Source organism: Pomacea canaliculata, linkage group LG5 (assembly GCF_003073045.1).
Source record: "Pomacea canaliculata isolate SZHN2017 linkage group LG5, ASM307304v1, whole genome shotgun sequence".
NCBI classification, from domain to species: domain Eukaryota; kingdom Metazoa; phylum Mollusca; class Gastropoda; order Architaenioglossa; family Ampullariidae; genus Pomacea; species Pomacea canaliculata.
This window is the reverse complement of record NC_037594.1, coordinates 16,201,435-16,222,612: the sequence shown is the minus strand read 5'-3', so window position 1 is coordinate 16,222,612 and position 21,178 is coordinate 16,201,435. Positions and strand designations below refer to the sequence as shown.

At 44.5% G+C, this 21,178-nt stretch overlaps 1 protein-coding gene across 7 annotated transcripts in view; it reads left to right on the top strand.

Moving 5' to 3' along the window:
• LOC112565295 (potassium voltage-gated channel subfamily H member 6-like) overlaps positions 1 to 21,178 on the top strand; it is a 92,091-nt gene that overhangs the window by 56,655 nt on the left and 14,258 nt on the right. For 6 of the 7 annotated variants that reach the window (XM_025240674.1, XM_025240675.1, XM_025240673.1 and 3 more), the window contains 3 exons: positions 14,101 to 14,532; positions 14,974 to 15,382; positions 16,700 to 16,899. In XM_025240674.1, the coding sequence (XP_025096459.1) occupies positions 14,101 to 14,532; positions 14,974 to 15,382; positions 16,700 to 16,899 (1,041 nt within the window). Of the gene's footprint in view, positions 1 to 5,071; positions 5,871 to 14,100; positions 14,533 to 14,973; positions 15,383 to 16,699; positions 16,900 to 21,178 lie in introns of those variants that run through there. The other variant, XM_025240679.1, reaches the window with a different exon arrangement.

Below are 21,178 nucleotides of genomic sequence, written 5' to 3'. Positions count from 1 at the left end.
CCGCTGAGGTTCGACGTGCAGCATACCGCCGAGGGATGACGTGCCCAAGTCGTTGCCTTCATCGGATGCTGGCGCCACTCCGGCAGGATCCTGCGCTGCACAGCAGCTGCGCATGAGAGTGGCCACAGGTTTGCTGACACAATGGCGGTGGTGCTGACTGCGAGTAGCAGTAGATGGCGCTGTGAAGAGAGAAACTATAGGACGATGACATCTGTACGCCATGATGACTCTTTGTGACAGTTAAACTGGACACGTGACATTCACTTACCTTAGTTTTAAGACCTTTATCAAGCGAACGGAAACACATACCTGGACGTTTATATAAGAACACGTGTACAAATCTACAGCATGTGTGTGTGAAGGCGCTGGAACAAAAGAGAGTTTAGGTATGCAGATATATATACCACAGATATTTAAACATACACATACATAAATTTACACATAAAAAATTCTAATTCTTTACTTCGTTTGCTTCTTGTTCACTCCTTCACGCACTTCGTTTCTTGCGCGCATGAACCCACCAACGTGCACACAAACCTATCCATGCACGCATGCTAAGTGGATAGAGGGTTATGGGTTCTGGAGAGAGCAATTTTTTTATAAAAAAAGTCAGCATAAGATTTTCAGACTGCCCCCATTACCCTGTGCCAAAACAGCCGCACACTGATTATTCTTCAAAGTGCACGAGGGCTGACGGACTTAACACATGCGCTGGAGCGGGATGTGCGCCGAGTGGTCTTAACTATCGGCCTGAGTCTTGTGAGTACATGCCACGAAGTATGTACACGAGAAACTTCATGTACATTATAGAGAGAGAGAAGGGGGAGATGTACAAACCAAGGGAAGAAACTGCTGGTGAAGTCCTCCAGAAAAGCTTTGGGAAATATGTTTAGAGGTTTCTGTGGAATCGAACTCTACACCTATCCCACTGACTCTTTCCACATGCCCACCTGGAGTCTTGGCGATGATTCCCGATTCTTAGTATACGACACTGTTACGGTTATAAAGTTTTATAAGCAAATCACATCCTAGAAATCTTGACTTTCTGTGGATAACTCAGCCCTGTGTTGAATGAATGCAAAATGCGTGATCGAAGAGAAGAGACTGGTATGTAGAGACACTGTAAAGACACTTTGTGACCATTTGCAAAGATGTCTTTGTCACGTGCTGCTGCCAGCACACTAGTCATCATCATGAACGATGTGTTCCTCGCACGTTTTATGCCAGTTTTCTTGTTGTTTCCCACAGAGGCATGTTGCCAAACAGTAATGCACTGTTGACATGAAACAGGCGTTCGTCCAGGTTTTCATCGTCTTTTACATTGTCATCACCAACACCTCTCAATATAAACAACGAAGTGGATTATGCATGATCATACACAGTGTTACATCAGACTTATGTGTGTGCTCGTGTGTGTTTGTGAGCATCGAGAGGACTGAACAGTTTCGTGAAGGCAACTCAACCAATGTTGCCCTGTTTGCCAGGTCTGACATGAAGAAGTCGTAATGAGATAGAAAGTTCCCTCGTTAATTGGTCCCACGGCCCCAGAGCATTAGACATTACCTGATAAAGAAGCTGTGTGTGAGACTGTCCAGGAGGCATGCGGCTGATGCACAGGGAGGCAACAGGCTCAGCCCCAGGCCAACAAAATGTCGCAGACCGCCTTCTGCTCACAGCAGCCAGCCGCAGGACCTGTCCGTCCATTTGCCACTTGCAGGAGACAATAACTGTCATCCCAGTTTTTGCATCAGCTGTTGAGCTTTCACATCGGTCAAGAGGTTTCCCTCCTCCTCCTCCTCTTTTCTTGTCAGATAGAGGGCGCTTCTGTCTTGGCTTCTCCTTGGGGTTAGCTGCTCTCCGTTCTGTCAAATTCAGAGGAAAATCCACCCCAAAAATGCGATCATGTGTTGAGGGTTAATATCCAGTCACGTGTAATTATAACATCGCGAGTAATGTTAATCACACGAACACATCGGCATCGCTGAAGCCAGGATTGGTTTGAATAAATTGGTTTGGATGAAGTTGATGAACACTGAAACAATAATTAGCAAGTTAGTAGCTTACATTAGGTTATCTCTGTAAAGTCCCTATCGTGTGTTGTCGCCGGATTCACATTACTCCACCACCAGCCCACTCCCATTCTCGATGACCGGTATAGGTCAAGGGTCGGAACTAAACCGGATGTTCCTATCACGAGTCCTGTGGAAGCAAAGGACTTGAGGAAGAAGCGAGTAGACGTCACAGCTGCCCGAGCAGACAACTGTCTTGAGCACAATGGCGTCAAAGGTTGAGAAATAACTTTGCTGGGCGAATAAGTCAGTAACTTTAACAGGATCGACTGTCATTTGCCAAGTCATAGCGGAAGTCGTGTGGCCTTCCGCAAGACAAGCATCTCCTGAAACACGGATGATGGAAGGACGAATAAGCACACACACACACACACACATGTATAATGCATATTCTTGAGAGAGAGGGATAGGGTGTGCACGACTTCTGTATCCATAAAAATGATCGATTTAGCATTTCCCGGAACCAGAATAGAATCAATAACTTATGTTGTTATCTCATGCCAGCGACATATTTCCAATGTCGTCAGGGACAAGGTAAATAATACTAAAAAAGAAAAAAAATTAAAGAACACGTTCATTTGCTGAGTCTTGGAGCGGCATTGTCGGGGAGAAAAGGGTTGGGGACGCCGATTATCAGCTCATTGTCTGTCCATTTTTCAACTGACAAAGAATCCGCGGATAGCACGCTCTAGTCTTTGAGCAGTTGCTTTGGAAACCAACAAACTCCTCGTCCTCTGGTGACGGCCATTGACGGCGTTCGTCTAGCGACCTGCTCTTGTCTTTGACATTCTTTTACTCCGAGTGTCATGAAATTATTTTCCTTTACAGCAAATTTTTGTCCATCCCTCATCTACCCTCAACCACAAATTAAACTGAGCTGTTTATGTCGTGGTTCATCGGTTTTTCTGATCACGATGAAAGTACTTCATGCATTGTTCTCAGTTAGAAAAAAATGCTTCCGTTCTGATTTTCAATGTTGTAACCTCAAATTATTTGTCAAAAAGTTACCAAATTCTAAAAAAATAAAGTACATCGCTTCGACTACTGAGGCGAGCTGACAGCTAAACATGTGAACCAGTGAACCAAGCATGTGAACATCACGAGCTTCACCAGCTGCTGCCAAGGCGTTGCAAGACTCGTCATAAAGATGTTCACCGCTCAAACACCCTCTCAAAGCCTCGCGGTGCACGTCGGGAAAATTGCTTACAGTAACGCTTGCTTAGCTTCCGTTCTGCTCTTCCAGAGGTGCAATCTCATCATTTACCTCTCGGGATGTGCCATCTTTTGGACTTTTGAAATGACCGGGGTCTGGTCCTGAACCAGTGCTTACAGTGAACGCACGCTACATCAAAGAATTTGTTGCTTGTGTAAATCGTGAAAGTAGGTCTTTGAGAGCAACTCCAAGTTAAATAAATAAATGAGGTCAGGATTTTGATTGATTTATTTATTTATCGCAATGAAAAATAAAGAATTTGCTTCGTGCGGTTGGTGGAAGGGGATCAAGAGCAAGGGGGAGGGGGAGTGATCTGAAGTTGCAAGCAGTCACCTGACAGGAAGCGGGTCCGCTCGATTTGAGGTGGCGATGCAGAGCATTTTTAACCCACCCCTCAAGTCTGCAACAGTCCAGAGGAATGAGGTACAGAGCTAAGCTTCCGTGGCTTGCCAGCATGTACGGGTTTTTTCTACGCCGGATGCAAGCTGGAAGCGCGCGTACAACATAAAGCACGCGGTCCTCACTCGCCCTCGACAGGACGGAGGGAGAGAGAAAGACATCCCGGTGGTAGTTAGCAGCAGCTGCAACACGAGTCTTGGACGACGCAGAAATACTGACCCGCCACCGGCCTCGTCGACGCAGGGTGACCGTTATCAGGAGGAGGAGGACCCGACAAGACAAGGGGGGAAAAAAGATCGATGAGATAGTTCATTTTCTCTCGCAGACTCTTCTCAGGCAGCTGGCGATGTGTTTTAAGACGCGCCACCCTGTGTGTTCCCGTGCTTGAAATACCTGGTCGACAGCATCTCTCTCTTTTTTTTTTTTTTTTTTTTTTTTTTTTGTCTCTGTTTTCCGTTTTGATATATTGAGAACTTTGCAGAGGAAATTTCACATCCAACCTTCCCGTAATTTTTGTGAGCTCCACTCTCCTTTGTTTTCTTTTTCTGTTGGGGGATTGGGGAGGTAACTTCTTTCTGGTACGAAGGAATATTTACTGACTTTTATGTTATTAAATTTCTGTGAAGCCATACATCAATACAAGACTGAGGACAGCTCAACGGGTAGTTCTTTTGCACGAACGAAAAAAGTTTCCAGTTGTGAAGAGGTAGCGGGAAGGGAGAGCACCTGGAGCACCAGAAGTTAATGGTGACTGGTGAGCGAGATGGGCGTTACACCTTCGGGAGGTAAGCGCCTCTTGGCAACAACCGCCGCCTGTCTCGCTCTGTGAGACATCTCGATCTCTCCTGATTAACGTGTGAGCTGAGGAGTCCGTGCAAATCAGCTCAGCCTGCGATAGGGTGCAGGCAGCTCGGGTGTGTAGAGCACGCATGGAGAGACTTGACTGCCGGTGAGACGCTACCTTGGCTGTATACTCCAGTCCTTTTTTTTTTTCTTTTCTTTTTTTTTTTTGCCCCGACGAGGGGAAGTTGGAGGGAGGAGGGGGAAGGGTTGAGGTTGAACGGGGGGGGGCCACAACGTGCTTCGGAAACCGTTCGTTCTTGGAGGCTGACGGCGCTGGTGATAAGCCTTACAGCAAGTCTTCTATTCCCAGAACGAGGCTGCTTGGTAAACAGAACGCTTGTGCAAATGTGAATGACATACTCACTCTCAGAACGTCTCTACTTCGCGAACAGAACGCGTGTGCAACAGCAGAGCAATGGAGAGTGTGGAAAACTATTTTCATAAAGTTTCTTCGTTGGAAAATTGCATTTCAACTTGTTTTTCATAGTTTTTCTTGGGATTTCCTCATCGTAAAAAACATTTGGACTGTTCGTGAATTTTTTTTTTTGCGTTTGAATAAAATAGTGTCGCGCTTTTAGAAGTGGACATTTTGTTTTTGACAGCACGTCTGGATACAGCCGAGAGTTCGATGTGTGGTAGTCTTCACCTGTTGTTTGGGGATTTGTGCATGGAGATTGTTAACTGTGCTACCATCTTGTGCGTGGTCTTTCTGCAGTCCATTGGCTTGCTGTCCAGTTGACATTAGGCTTTACGGACCAGGAGAACCGCGGACAGCTTCGGAAAAATAAAATACCTGTGTCAACTATGCTTTTCTATGTTATTTTCACGTGAGCTGCTGACCCAAAGGCAAGAAATCCAGTTGTCACCGAGTACCGGCGACTGACAGTGGGCAGGCAATGACAGTCGCCCACAGAATCGAGGGCTCGAACGTCCAATGCTGAGAAACTACTTCCCCCTTCGCTGCAATAAATCAACTTTTTTAACTTTCTAATGATAAGGTTCCATTCGTCCATGGACTACGCATGACTTTCCGGTCTCGTCGGCTGCAGACATTGAAGTGCCCCGCATGCAGCATGCGGTTACTGTTTGCCCCTCCAGACGCGGACGATGAGGACAGTCTCTGTTTCCAAGGTGTAGCTGCTGGTGCAGAATTTTGCGCGGGTCTCCGGTCACCCAACAACCTGGTGCTAGTGGGGCGCGAGCTGGTGGCCATGCCAGGGTGTTCGTCGCCGTGCGAGAAGCTGGTTCAAGCCTTCGTGTGGGCGCGGGGCTACACTGACCGCAAGGAGGCGCAGAAGGTTCTGGCTGTGCCCCGATACCAGAAGCGGCGGTCGGCAGTGGTGGAGGTACTCAGATAAAGGAGAATATGTCTTATATATGTATACGTAAATATATTTAATATAAATATAGAAAAGATGCGTTATATATATATATATAAATGAGGAGGTGAGCTACATTACTTTATGATTGTTGAGCATAAAGCTACAAGAAAATGAACAACTAATCTTTCAGTTGTTTTGTAGGAAATAAAGGTAAGACATTAACCCACATACATTGATAGTCTATCGGGGATTATTTTATCATTACGAAAAAAGGATTTTCCAGAACATTTAGTTAAATTTGTGAATGCGGGAGTGCTTGGCTCTCCCATTTAAGCATTTGTAATCCAAAGTAATGCTTTAAAATCGAAAAAATAAACAAGGAAAGTGAAGTGAACCGGTAGATGGAGCCGTTACCATTGTGAAGCTCTTGTCTGTTAGGACTGAAGTTGCACCTGATGCTGCAACATTTAAATTTTTATCTACAGTGGAGACAACTACGGTTCTTTAATAGTATCTGAGACATCGCCTTGAGAACCCGACTGTAGCGGATACCTCAACGGTCAGTGTAACCGGCACAGCAAAATGTTACACGGCTGTAACATGTTGTGAATGAGTGATCAATGGTGGCTGAGGTGATAAAGAGGAATTCTCGATTTATATGTTTGATCTTTGTACCAAGATGATTTCTTGATTTAGAGGTATATTTTTTGATTGACATATTATTGTGAGATGTTTGTTTCTTTGTTTGTTGTTGTTGTTGTTGTTTTGTTTTGTTTCTTTTAGTCAAAGTTGGATATTATTAGGTTTTTATTCGTTTGTCGAGTGTTAGGAGCCTTACTTTGATGTCTAGACATAATCCTGAAAACTCAGCAGAAAATCGAAAAGGTATGTGTGCTTCTGAGCATGCGTGTGTCTGTAAAAAGAGAGAGGGAGGGAGAAAGAAGGAACAGTTGCACGTTTCACCCGAGATAAATCAACTTCACGCTTTGGTCGTCTTTGTATAATTTCACTGGAAACTCGTGTACATGTCAAAGTCGACGATAAAACCTGTCGCAGGGATATAAATGTGGGCTAGCTCATGCGCATCTGGCAATTCCTGTTCAGCCAATGAAGGTCTTTCATTTAGATTGGTATCATGGCAACATCCAATCAGCATTTGGCAGTTCTCTTAGTGTCGTGTGCAGATCGGAGAAGGGGATCGAGTGCGTGGTGTAGCTTACAACATTCTTTCTCTGTGAACATCTTCTACAAGCTACAGTCGAGATACACCCATGGTAGCCATCAGTTTAAAGCAAAGTTGGACGTCTGTGGTTGAAGCAACGTGTTATGACCATTTTCAGTTTTCTTGCTTATCTCCCTTACGTTTGCGTGTTCACCTGATTGAAAAAAGTTATAAAGAATCTTGAATTTTGATTCTGGATAGATGTCCGTTTATATCTTTGAACGTTTATTCATAAGCCAGAAAATTTGCCGTTTCCACTGATACTGTCCGTAGAAAGGTTACTGTTAAGGTCATGGTCAATATGATCCTTGGCTCAAATTTGATAACGAATGGGGATCAGTGAAGGGCACATTAGGCCTACACCTCTTTCCATGTTGCAGCTCGTGTAATATATTGCAAGAAGAAAGTAAATTTGTTGAGTCGCGGATTGCTTCTAGAAGGATATGTTTATAAGTGCCTCGAGACCATTCTCGCCGTTACTGCGAGTCCTTGGACATTTTTCTGAATGATGTTGATTAAGAGCAGTCATTGCAAAATATGAACAGTCACACCTGTCATTTGTGTGGTACTGACACTGCAAAAAATGGTGAGCAGAACAAATGTATGGATGCTTAAGCAGAGGTATCAAGTACAATCCCATTAAACACAGGTAGCGGAGCGGAGCAGATTGAACAGGCTTTAATCAACCGGATGATAGGGATGATGAGACTTATTTTGCGTCGGTTAAAATTAAGCTCGGCCTTGTAAAGTCACGTGACTATGTCGGATGTTTTGACCTGTTTTGGTCCTACACATTAGCTGAATGGACCATCGACTGTTTGCTCCCTACATCACATTTGTTCTGCTAATTGTTACCCCTTCCCCCATCTCCCCGCCCTGCGTAGATGTTGGGAAAGAATCTATCAAGGGAATCGGTATTTAAATTACCGTGAGAACTGCTTTCTGCAACAGTCGGGTCACTGAAAGATGGAGAAGTGGGGATGTGACGTCACATTACGGGTACGATCATTACGGGTACGTCATATCTCTCGAAGATCATTGGTTGTGCCAAACGCCAGGAGGCTGCTGGGAGTGACACAAAGAGATCTTCGTCAGACGACCTGTCTCGAGAAGCAACCAACGATGATCAGAACCACTGATCATGTTTACAGTCGAGACAGAAGAATGTTTCGTGTGTCCTATTTGCGTGCGTCTGTTGGTTTATTTTGCACTTCACTGCATAAGAAGATCTCTTTCGTCTGGCGGAGGGGTCTGGTGGCAGGTAATCACAGGCCCGGTACATTAACGAACGTCAGACGTCTCAGACAGACGACCCTCCTACTCCACTTTGTCGGGCCAAACGTGGGGAAGGCACGGACAAACAGCCGGGTTCCTCCCGCCTTCTCGTCTCGTACAGGCTCTTTAGCCCGCTGAACCACTCCCTGCTTAGAGAGGTCGCTGCAACAGAACGTCACCATCCTCTGCTCTAGCTTTGGAAAACGATTCCTGCAGATAAATAAACATCTGCTCCATGTTGCTCCTATATCTTTCTTACTCAAAGATCATATCACACAATTTAGAATGCCACCTGTCCTTCATAGCTGCAGCACCAAACATAATTGTGGTTCACTGTGTCTAAGACGTTTCACGCGAAGGCCAAAGTTCAACCCTTTATTTTCATCGTCTTTTACCTTCGCTAATACCTGGTTACCTGCAAGAACCCTCGGCTTATTTACAAACGTTGTAAATGTAGATTTAAATGTAAAATTAAATGTAAAATTAAATGTAAATTTCTACAATACAAAAACCTGGACTGTACATTCACACAAACAGAAGTCTGTCTCATTGTCACATGTACCATGGCATCACCATGTGCCAAATATCAAGTACATGTACATTTACTAATCGGTCAAGTAATTCCAGATGAAGTCTTGTGTAGAAGCCATGGAAGTAATTTACAAAATAATAGAAACCTGTAAAGAATGAGTGAAATATTGCTCTGTAGCTGTCTCATCCGTGTCATGTGTGACCAGACAGTAAACTTTCACTTGCTCTACTCCTTCCTCAATATTTCTCGCTTCTTGCAGCCAGCTTTCGCTCCTGCCAGCTCCCAGTTGCTTCCAAGATGCTTTGTGCATCTGCAGAAATCATCTACCTCGCTGTAATGATTTGGCAACATCAAAACCAGGAATAGTAGCAGGGCAGGCCTCACTTCTTTCACTCTGGATCGAGCAGACGAACAAAAAGTTGACTTTCCCGAAGTCGGGCAGCACGTGGAAAAAATAGAATGTGTGTCGGTAATGAGAATGGACATGATACAGTCATTCGTCAATATTAGTATGGACATGATACAGTCATGTTAATATTAGTATGGACATGATACAGTCATGTCGTATGGATATGATATAATCTTGTAAATCAATGAGTGTGAACATGAAGCAGTCTTGTCAGCTAACATGGGCATGGACATGATACAATCTAGTAAGTCTGTGACCCTTACGATTGATTACATAGATATAAATGTCTAAATACTGATTGCAGGTTCACAAATATATGTGTATTCGCATGCAGGGTAATTTCTATCAACTTTGTGGTCCGTACATCTAAAATATATGGATTGAGTTTGAGTATATTACAATATATTTGCAAACTTTTTTTCGCCATTTAATTTCTAATTTTAAACATGTTTCATAACATATACATGTGTATGTAAAATAAGTAACTGCAAAATATTATTGAAACGGCCTCTAAACGATACAGTTCGAGAAACACACATAAAAACTAATTATAACATTAAAGAAGACTCTTTCAAAAAAGAAAGCAACCATTGCATCTGGTAAACAGTATTTTTAGGTTCAGCCATGAGAGCATTTGTGTAAGCTGGTACTCTTACTAAACCTACAATAGGCGTTAGAACCCGTACATGCCAGTGCCCATAGTCTGTTCAATACATCCATTAGAACCAAATTTTTTTATACCTATGTGAACATTACACAAATGTAATTAATCGTTCTCACGTCACATTTACATATCACCATCACGGCAACAGAAGTGATTGTAGTGTGGGGGGAGCTGCTGTCTGCCAAGTGTTTCAACTCTGGCCGAGCTTTAGGGCATGAGATACAGAATGCAGGAGTTCTGGAACAGAGAAAAGCCTGGATTTGCTGTCACTTCTAAAACTATCGACATCAATGTCTTTAAGAAATGCACACGGCCCAGACCTGACCCATCATAAAATAAGGCCTCCATCTTCTGTACCATCCACTGGAGCAAGGTCTGGACGGTTTTTGTCTCCCGAAAGACTTACAGAAAGGGAAAGAAAAAGAGAAAGACATTTTTCGGTTGGTTCTGTAAAATTTATTCTTTTGCTAAACTTGCCGAAGCTGGGCGGCTATGCAGGAATGATGAACAGCCTGTTTCTACATTGGCAGACGTTACCTTGAGTAACGGTAACACCTCCATATCACCGCCCTCAGCCCTCTCTCACCATCTCCCGAACCCTTTTATCGAGCCGACAGGCTGCGTAGTTCGTCAGGTATCACCTGCATGAATCGTAAATTTTTCATCTTCAGAAATAAACAAGTCAGAAAAAATCGACCTCGTGTAGTTTGTTATCGGACTGTGCAAACGCTCACGTGTTCAATAGCTCCCACAGTCGTGTCTGCATATTCTCGCCCTCTGTTTACTGGATCATAAACCTTCTTCTCTCCATCTCAGTCGATTCGTTCCGTTTCCTCCTCACCCTCCGACACACACACACTACAGTGCAGCATTGCATCTGTGTGTTCGTCTCTGTCACGGTGAAAGCAGTAAACATTGGAATCCTTTCCATTTACCACACACGCAGTCTGTTATTATTTCTTCTTCTTTTTGTATTTTGGTCAAGGTTATTTTACTTACCCTATGGCAAATAGTTAATTTTTCTCTCTCTTTCTTTTTTCTTCTTCTTTTTTTTTTTTTTTTTTTTTCGGCATCTCCGTTATAGTATCAAGTCAGGAACTTTGAAATGATTTTTTAAATGTACAAAAACCTTAAAATAAGATGAAGGCAGACGCGCCGTAAGTACAGCACGGGTCAGGGGCGATAAACAAAGCTTTACGGGGAAGATAACTTTCCTGGACTTGCTTGGAGAAAGTGGCAGCCTGGTAATGAAACCTCATGCTGATTGCTTAGACATGCCATCTGTCAAACCAGGCTGTGCATGACTGCGCGCGCGCGTGTAAGTGTGTGTGCTCGTGTGTGTGTGTCGGTGGGTTAAAGCAAGGATTAGATGTACTTCTTAGATGCATGAGCAATGTCCGCATTATATCATTCATGCACAGCTCACACGGTTGAAATAAAGCTTTTTTACGGTGGGTTAAAGAAATTCAGCCTGGTAGACATCACAGTCCTTCTCGTCCAATGTTAGAAATTAGAGCGCTTTCATTTCAGGACCTTATCTTGTGGAAGGTCTTCTATCCTGACTTCAGCTCATCATTGCCAACTTCATGGACTTTCCATAAGGCTTTGTAATCGAGCTCTGCTATTTTCGGCTTAAATGCCAGACATTTTTTAGCAATCTAATGGGCGGAAACCGCAACCTACATTCGCAATGTCCGAAGAGTGATTCAACAGAGCTTGAAGGTTGATTCTAAAATCCTCATTTGCCAATGGTTGGATTTTCCTTTGGCAAGCGCTTCCCCAACTCGAGGAGTTTACACTCGACATCCTATCTCGCACAAGTGCAACTCTTGAGACCTGCAGGTCCCTCGTGTGAACATTGCTGGCGTGATAAAAAAAAAGATGCAGAATCAAGTGTGAGAGAATGAAAGGCTGAGCATGCAGCTACTAAAATCAGTTCCAAGAGATGAGCGAGAGAAAGAAGCTTGACTGAGGAAAGCACGTGCATCATTCGACACTCGGTGCATGCTCCACCAGTTGTTCCTAGCGTTACAGGTGCACCCGCCTAGACAGAGAGAGACTCCACCCACTGTAGCAAAAATAAGACATACGAGTGAATAATGACACCAAAGTTTTGAAAGTGGCCAAACTCTCTCTGCGCATGCGTATCGCTCCTAAGCGCGTGCTACACAAACAGATTTATCGACGCTTTCACCACCAACACTGTGATCTAATAATAAGTACAAACCTCCTGCGCAAATACAAAATAAAAGAGAGAAACAACGACTGAGACAAGTGATGTTAATAACGATGAAGAATAATGATGATGAGGATGAGGATGTGATGGCCGTGTTTCAGAGGGAGAAGTCTTGTGCATTCCTCTCTTCTTCCGCTTTATGAAAAGAACTTCATCGGTCGCCAAGTAATTTGCAGTTAGTACCCCCCAGTCGACTTAGAACATGGCCAGCACTGATCTGATGTGATGTAGTGTTGCGGTTGTGGTGGTGGTAGTGGTGGAGGAGGAGGAGGAGGATTCTATCTAGGCGAAACTTGTAAGCAGGGGAATTCTTCGCCAGAGAAATAAACAGGCGGAGAGAGGAGGTGGTGCAGCTTTTGGATTTTGGCTTCACTAGATGCTGCCCTGTGCCTCCGATCTGTTTCCGACTGTCGCATCAGCATGAGTGGAGAGGCAGACACACAGCAAGATGCGAGTAGCACTGTTCGTGTGAGCGGCGAGGAGGAGACAAAACAAGGTGTAAGTACTGCTTTCGTCTGATGTCCTGGAGGGCTTTGTTTATTTGGCTTCTTCATTGAGTTATGTCTTTTTGTAAATCACCGCAAACTCCTCGGGGCTTCCATTAATGCTACATTTTTTATTTGTTGTTGTTTCTGCTGCGTCTCCACCTTCTCTGGCCCTTGCTGCTCCGTGCTCTTAACCGTCGAGGCTCTCCGTTACTGTCCTTGTGAACTTTTCTGTCCTCCCTCCGCAGCTGCGAGGTCTTGGTTTATCTTCCCCAGCTACAGCTGTGAGATCTTGGTTTATCTTCCCCAGCTACAGCTGTGAGGTCTTGGTTTATCTTCCCCAGCTCCAGCTGTGAGGTCTTGGTTATCTTCCCCAGCTCCAGCTGTGTGGTCTTGGTTATCTCCCCAGCTACAGCTGTGACGTCTTGGTTATCTCCCCAGCTGCACTTGTGTGACTTTATTGCTCTTGATGTAACTGTTCATCTTTGGATTCGTTGCACACGTTGCAGCTGTTGTGCGGATTCGTTTCACCGGTGTAATTACTGTTTAGAGTCACTGCGCCCAGTGGAGCTGCTGCTTGGCTTTATTACACCTGTACAGCTGCCGACAAGATTAGATTTTACTGCTCCTCCGGCTCCCTCCCATTACCGTTAAGTGTCTGTCGACTCGCCATCTGCAGCTGATAAGCTATTTCACCTTTATTTTCTTCTATCATAAAGCCGTTAAATACAAGTGTCACCTCTTTAAAATACTCTCTCTATATTTCTCTCTATCTCTGAGATTATATGCATTAATATGTGTGTCTGTAAAAAAAAAAAAATACACTCTTGCTCTTGTCTCTCACTTCTGTGGTGCAATGGCTTTATGTCTTTAGCTAATCTCTCTCTCTAGCCTCTCAAGGCTTATAAAGTAATCAAATTACCTTTCATCGCCACACAATGACCAGTAAACTGTTTTAATTCATTTTTTCACATGGACACGGTGCGAAAATGTTGCCGATGCCAAACGACTCAGAGAATTGACTGTTAAGGATTTTGAAATAATCCACAAGTTGCTTGTTTACTACACTAAATGTTTTGGAGTGCAAAAATAACAACATAACAAGTGTGACGAATGGTGGCGCAGTTCGTTTCCTTTGGACTTCGATCTCTTAAACAGGACCTCCAGCACACGAGCAATTACAATGACTTTTGTCCAATTTTAAAGATTCTATCTTTACAAAATACTCCATTATCTTTGTCTCATTTGTTCCAGGTTTTCATTTAGTCGCAATAAAGTGTCACTGTACGCAGGAAAATTCTTGCCACCCAAGCATGGTGGAGGTCAAATACTTAACAAATCGCCTCCCGTGAAGTAGTCGCTGCTGCTATGTTTCGTTTTGACCGATGGCGAGGAGGGCGGGACACTCAATCACTCTTATTGCTGTTGCAGGTGTTGTCGCTGGGCGCAGACGTCGTCCCCGAGTACAAGCTGCAGTCGCAGCGCATCCATCGCTGCACCCTCTTGCACTACTCCCCCTTCAAGGCCGTGTGGGACTGGATCATCCTGCTGCTGGTCATCTACACCGCCATCTTCACGCCCTACGCCGCGGCCTTCCTCCTGTCCGAGGAGAAGAAGCACAAGACGCGGGCGAGCGTGGAGAGTCGTTACTCCGAGCCCATGACCATCATTGACCTCATCGTGGACATTATGTTCATCTTTGACATTTTCATCAACTTTCGCACCACCTACGTCAACAAGAACGACGAGGTGGTCAGCCACCCGGGCAAGATCGCCGTCCATTATTTTAAGGGCTGGTTCTTGATAGACGTGGTGGCGGCCATTCCCTTTGACCTTCTCCTCTTTGGCTCGGAGACCGACGAGGTACGTGTTGTGTGCGAGTGAGCACGTGTGCAAGGTTCTGGTTCGTCGGTTTGATGAGCATTTTTGTCATCGTGATGAGCTTTTGCCCTTATGATGAGCTATTATGTCATTAGGGTGAGCTTTTGCCACAATTATTTTTTTGTATTATGGTGAGCTATTATTTCATTATAGTGAGCTTTTATATTTTATTTGTGCGCTTCTGTACTTTCGGACCCTCTTCTCCGCTTCTTGTTTGAGCTGGAGACTCGGATTTTTTTTTTTTGTTTGTTTGTTTGTTTGTTTGTTTGTTTGTTTGTTTGTTTGTTTGTTTGTTTGTTTGTTTGTTTGTTTGTTTTAGTCCAACGCAGTCCGGGAATGTCGGGAACCGAACACTGACGCCCGAACTCTAAGAGAAGCAAGTCGTTTCATCTAAACATGATTTTTTTTCTCTTTTTTTCAAAGACGACGACCCTGATAGGACTGCTAAAAACGGCGAGGCTGCTTCGCTTGGTGAGGGTGGCCCGCAAGCTGGACCGGTACTCCGAGTATGGCGCTGCCGTGCTCCTGCTCTTGATGGCGACCTTCGCCCTCATCGCCCATTGGTTGGCGTGCATCTGGTACGCCATCGGAAACATGGAGCGCAACATGGCGCAGGGCGGTCAGCCGCGGATTGGCTGGCTGGACGAGTTGGCCCGTCAGACCCGCCAGCATTACAACGTGTCGGACGTCAACAGCGGCCCCACCATCAAGTCCAAGTACGTCACGGCCCTCTACTTCACCTTCAGCAGCCTGACCAGCGTGGGCTTCGGCAACGTGTCCCCCAACACTAACTCGGAGAAGATCTTCTCGATCCTCATCATGCTGATCGGATGTGAGTGCCGCCAACGCGCATGCGTGCGTGCCGCTGGGATGTGTGTGATAATTGTAAATATGATGTGTGAATGGTGACGATGTGAGTGATGTCCTGGAATGAGTGATCTCATCTCAGCAGGGGGAGTGATCTCAAAACCCACCACCCTCACTTCCCACACCCTTTATCGCCCTGCCTCTCCCCCTTCTCCCACAAGTAGTCAAGGCAGTATTTCAGGAAAACCATCCAAAAGCTTAATGATGTAAGCGTCTGTCGGATCTCAGAGCTGGAGAAATCACGAGCTTTGGTGAGAACCATGAAAAAAGTGCGGGTTGTAAAGTCCTTTGCTGATGCCTAGGTTACGTGCAACGCGCAAAGTCCGGGATGTGTGCCACACCTGAGATGACTCACCTGCGAACGAGGCAGGTGGTCAGTTGAGATGAAAGACACGAGACTGAATGCTTAGTGCCAAGCATTTGTCTGAGCTGCTGATAGCTTACGAACATTTGAACTCGATAACTAACATTTAGCGACCTCTTGTGCACTTATCCCCGGAAGATGGCGCCACCGGACTTTCCCCAGCCTCCGCGCCATAGCTTATTGTCAGCAAAAACTCAAGTTACCCGTTGTGATTCATTTGCTTCAGTTTCGCTTGTTTGCTTGGTTGGTTTTTCCACAAGTTTATTTTCGATTTCACTTGCATAAGACATCTCACACTTTCTCTTCGTTTATTCTCTTCACCTTTAACACTTTACCAAACTTGGTAGAGGATTTGTCCATTGCCCGGCTAAGATCGCACAAAGTGTTGGGAATGAATACACGGTCCCGGAAATGACAAAAGAGTCCATTTGTTGTAACTGTGTTGTGGTTGTTGTTGCAAACAAGAAAAAATTGCGAGAAAACTGCCTGAAGAGATTTCTCAAATGCTATGTTGAATCTTTTGTAAAGGATGGTGTTAGGTGCTAGGTGTGGCTTTGTGCCTACATGATCTTTAGGCTGGACACACCAGTCTTCAATGTCTTTTGCGGTAACTGTAATGTACCCTAGAATGTTATCCCTGGAAATCCCTAGTATTATTGCCGCACACATGACGGAAAAGAGATTATTAGAAAGCCTGCTGCAGCTTTGATATAAATTGGTTTACTGGCAAAATTCCAGAAATTATCCTCAGATTCACTGGGTGGTCTGTTTAAGGATAGATGTTGTCTCCATGATATTGTGATACTGTTTCAAGGTGTGTTTCAGTGCGCTGGTGTATTTTCCCTGCCATTGTTCCCTGTGACATATCCCGTACTCCTTGTGTGCTGTATACAAGGTTCCTTCTATGGTGTGTTGCAGCGCTGATGTATGCCAGTATCTTCGGTAATGTCAGTGCCATCATCCAGCGATTGTACTCCGGCACCATGCGCTACCACACCCAGATGCTACGGATAAAAGAGTTCATCCGCTTCCATCAGATTCCAAACCCGTTAAGGCAGCGCTTGGAGGAGTACTTTCAGCATGCTTGGTCCTTCACCAACGGCATCGACATGAACATGGTAAGTGTTGCTGATGTCCGTGTGCACGCGCGTGTGTATGTTTGTATATGTGTGCAATGGTACGTGTGCACGCACGTGTGCGTTTGCATGCTTTGTATCTGCTTCTTTTCCATGAAATACTTATTAAAAGCCCCCCATAAAGGGGGTGACAAGCAGGTGACCACCCAAGGACCCGCATCCCACTAGCACCAGCGCTAGAGATGTGTTTAAATACGGAGTTTTATTGGGGTGAGGTAATAATGCAGTAATAATGCAAATACAATCAGGAGAAGTTTATAACACACCTGACATGCCATAAGAAGAGTTTATGATGATAATCAGCTGATACACTCAGAAGAGTATCACACACAGCTCTCTGTGTATTGAGTCCGGCGACTGCAGCTGTGTATGCCAAACGACAGCTGTGTGTTGTCAGAGTGGACTCCCAGAAAGCACTCACCTGTCACAAGCTCACACCTGTTCTGTGTAATGACAGACTCATGTTGCAATTAAACTCTGCTCAGCGATTGGTGGAAACTCGTCGTCACTGTCGACAAAACGCTGTTTGCATCGCCGTTCTCTTGGAGGATGAGTGTTGTGTTGTTTACCGCAAAAAAAAGGGGGCAGAGAAAGAAACACTTGAAACTATAATTGCTCACTTGGCAGGTCCCACCATCCTTGTTCAGACTTTTGTGAGAGCCATTAGTTAATCTCGTCTTTCTGGCTGCCAGGAAGCGGATGAAGAAATCCAGGTGAGCTCTGCGCATGCGCATTTGCTAACAAATCAACTTTTTTGGGAAGTTAAAAGGGCAACAAAGTGTACCTTCAGTGGAGTTTCTCGCAGAACTTTTCTGATAAAGCTGATCTTGGCAAGGGATTCACGCAGGCCTGTAATGTTGATACTTGATTTTTTTTTCCAGTAGAAAGTGATTCCGTCCACATCTGAAGCCAGCCTCAAAGCTAGCTGATTCGTCAGTTATCACCGTTTGCTTTGTAGATTGCTTCTCGGGATGTGTGTGAGAGTAGAGAATGTCTATCATCGAATGTTTATCATGCAAAAATAGAAAAGTAAAACAAAAAAAACAACAACAAAAAAAAGCGGTGGGGTGGAGAGAATAGGGAGGGACAATCAATGGTCGATGACTAAGTTTAGTGGTAGTTCTTTGTTTGCAGTCTGGACTGAAACTTAAATCTTTTGGGGTTAAGCATGATTTGGAGAAGTATATACTGGCTGAGACAGAGAAATGAATCGTTTAAGACACCTACTTTTGAAAAGTGGGAGTGATGTGTCTCACCACGATAGTGTCCCCTGGAGGCCTGCTATTGTAGCGTCGTTAGTCCTCATTGTCTCGTGGTCACGCACTACCCCAACCTCCATCACTATATATATATATACCACTACCAATTCTTTCTTCTCTCTCTCTCGGGCGTGTGGTCAACCTTGTCATATGGTCCAGAACAGTTTTTTTCATAAAAAGAAAACAAACTGTTCCAGACGTCAGAGGTGAGGTGCCGAAGACCATCAAATCTTTCTTCGAACACTCCCCTCTCTTCTGTCCTCCCTACTTCACGAACCACGCATGTATCAAGGTCTGCGCATGCGCCCACGACTGACAGCCATCAGGCCAACAGACGGATCTCCGGAGACAGGAGGGAGGGTTCGTTGAAAAGCATAATTGACAAGTGACTTGAAGAACTTCTATTCTTTAAGCAACATTCCTGGTCTCTGGGGGCAACCAGATTCCTAGTTTCCGATGCTTATTTTGCGCGGGCTGCCAAATATTTACTTTACAAACACAGCTATCCCGGCAGGGCCAGAGCTGAAAACTATTCACCGTCGCCCTCTTTGCGATCGTTTCCCTTTCCCAGTTCATCTTTCTTTCGGCGGTTTTGAAATGCTCTTTTTTCTCTTCTGGCTCACCCTCTGTACGAACTGGATATCATGGGAGACCTGCACAATCGACAACACGAAAGCTTTTTTATGACAGGATGTTGGCAAAAAAAAGTAAACAGAATATCATCAGAAAGGTATTTGACTTGGTAGCAAGTTCTTCAATGTAAACCCTGCTTTTACAAGTGAGGAGAGATAACTTTTGAGGAGGGGTAGATGAGACTGTAGGGAAACGAATGATGCTTAAGGTCTCCTTACTGTTTTGAAACTATGGAAGGAGCCTTTCTCCAATCATCTAGCTCTCTGCTTTGGCGGGATAACTTGCATATGGCATAAACATTATATTATTTGAATTCTAGTACAAACGCAAAAAGATTTGGTTGCTTTAAACCCACAAAAAACAGTATTGTAATGAGTTAATTTTCTTCTGTACAATTTCATGCACTGGACGGAGACTTATAGTATATGTGGTTTCGCTGGGAGGACAATTGAATTTTTTAAATAGCTTTGCGTATGTTTGCTTATCAGGGATTTCAGTTGTGTAGCAAACAACAAATTTTTTCCTGGAAAACTGCAGTTCCCTTTTGGGATTCATGAATATTACGAACGACACTTATAGTTGTGAACTTTCCTGCTAGAGGCTTTCTTCTCTGTTCATCACACTTTATCTTTCATTCCTCTGGTTATTTTTAATGTTTTGTACTTGCATATGAGAAAGCGTATAGAGAAGCTGGTTACACACTTTGATATTGATACCTTTTTTTTTTCAGGAAAGTCAGATCGGTAGACATGGCGCAGGAGGAATAACCTAGAATGAATAGCAAGTAACTTTCTAAATTATTTGCAGGATGTGAAATTATAATTCAATAATTATAATTAAAATTTGGACCTGTGATACGAGGGGGGAGCTCGAACTTATTACCGCTGTGGAAGATGAGGCTGGCTATTCGTAGAACCAAATTAACATTAAGAATCTGGCGAGCTTCCCATCCAGGTGCTACTCAAAATTCAGGTTAATCAGACATCCTGTGTGCACCCCTCCACCCTCAGTGAGGAGTTTTGAGGGAGATATGGGGCCGCACGTGGGCTTTCTGCTCGTGATTGCTACGCCCCTCGTCTGAGCCACATTACTGACAGACATCACACATCTGTCATAAACCAGCCACTTCCGCTGACAGACACGGGACACGGTCGTAAACCACTCGGTGTTGGTCGACTGCCTCCCAGCATGCAACCCACATTCCACTATCATCAGAGTCTGGATGGGCGTGGGAAATGGCAATCAACATTCTGGCTTGCAATCCTTGTCATGGCTTCTGAGTGGTTTTCTCATTTCTTTGCAGATTAGACCGTGTAGTGGGAGTGTTTGATTGCTACTGTGGAGAGTACGAGCGTGACTGTGGTACAAGTTGGGCGAATCAGTTCTGCACATATCTGATCAAAGATGATATATAAGTCTTTGATGTGATCATGCAGTCTTCCCCCTCTCTCTCTCGCTCCCCCACTCCAACCCGTCTTTTATGTAACGGTGCACGTACGCGCGTGTGTGTATATATATATGTGAGGGGGTGATCACGAACTCGTATTACTGGACTGCTCGCAGACAATTTTTTCCAGCTAACTACTAAAATGAGCCATGATACTACAAAGCTTCCGGTTTAGTCACATTCATTGTTTAGGCTCGCCGAGACTAACAGCGGAGAACTTCGCAAGAGGCTAAGCGTTGGTCTCGGCAGACAGACAGCAGTCCACCTGTACAATTCCGTGGGGTGATGATGCTTAAGTTGCACTAAGCACTACAACCGCCCAGTCAACCTCCCTGGCACCTGCCATCATCAGCGATCCAGTAGATAATCTGCTATGATCGTAGACCCATTCCCCTCCTCCTAACGCCAAGGATGAGAACTCCTAAACCCAAAACACATACATATGAAAAAAAAAGTTTTTTTTTAAACTGGCACTAAACTCGGATCTTTCGTCCAAACATCGATTATAGATCCTGGGTACCCGTGTATTCAGGGTGGGTGTGTAGAGTCTACAGGGCCGTTTCGCACGTGCACACTGTTCCGTTTTATTTCTTTGGCTATAAACCCAGGGGACATTTTCAACCATAAAAATGTACTCGCATTTTTTTTTTTTTTTTTTTTTTTTTTTTGCACGGCCTTCTCAGGTCATGAAAATTTAAAGACAGTTTTGTGTTTGAAAAATGATATGCTGGCACTCCTAAATCCTGAACACATTGTTTTAACTGCCAGATGCATGCCAAAAGACCTAATATATAGAGTAAAGCCTGCACCAGGTGGACTCCTTTGGAATTTCTCCAGAATCTGTTGAATCTCGCTGAAGATGAAGGAGTTGAAGTCTGCCAAGTAAAGCAAGTGTGTCTAACACAGTTTCTTTGTGCAACAC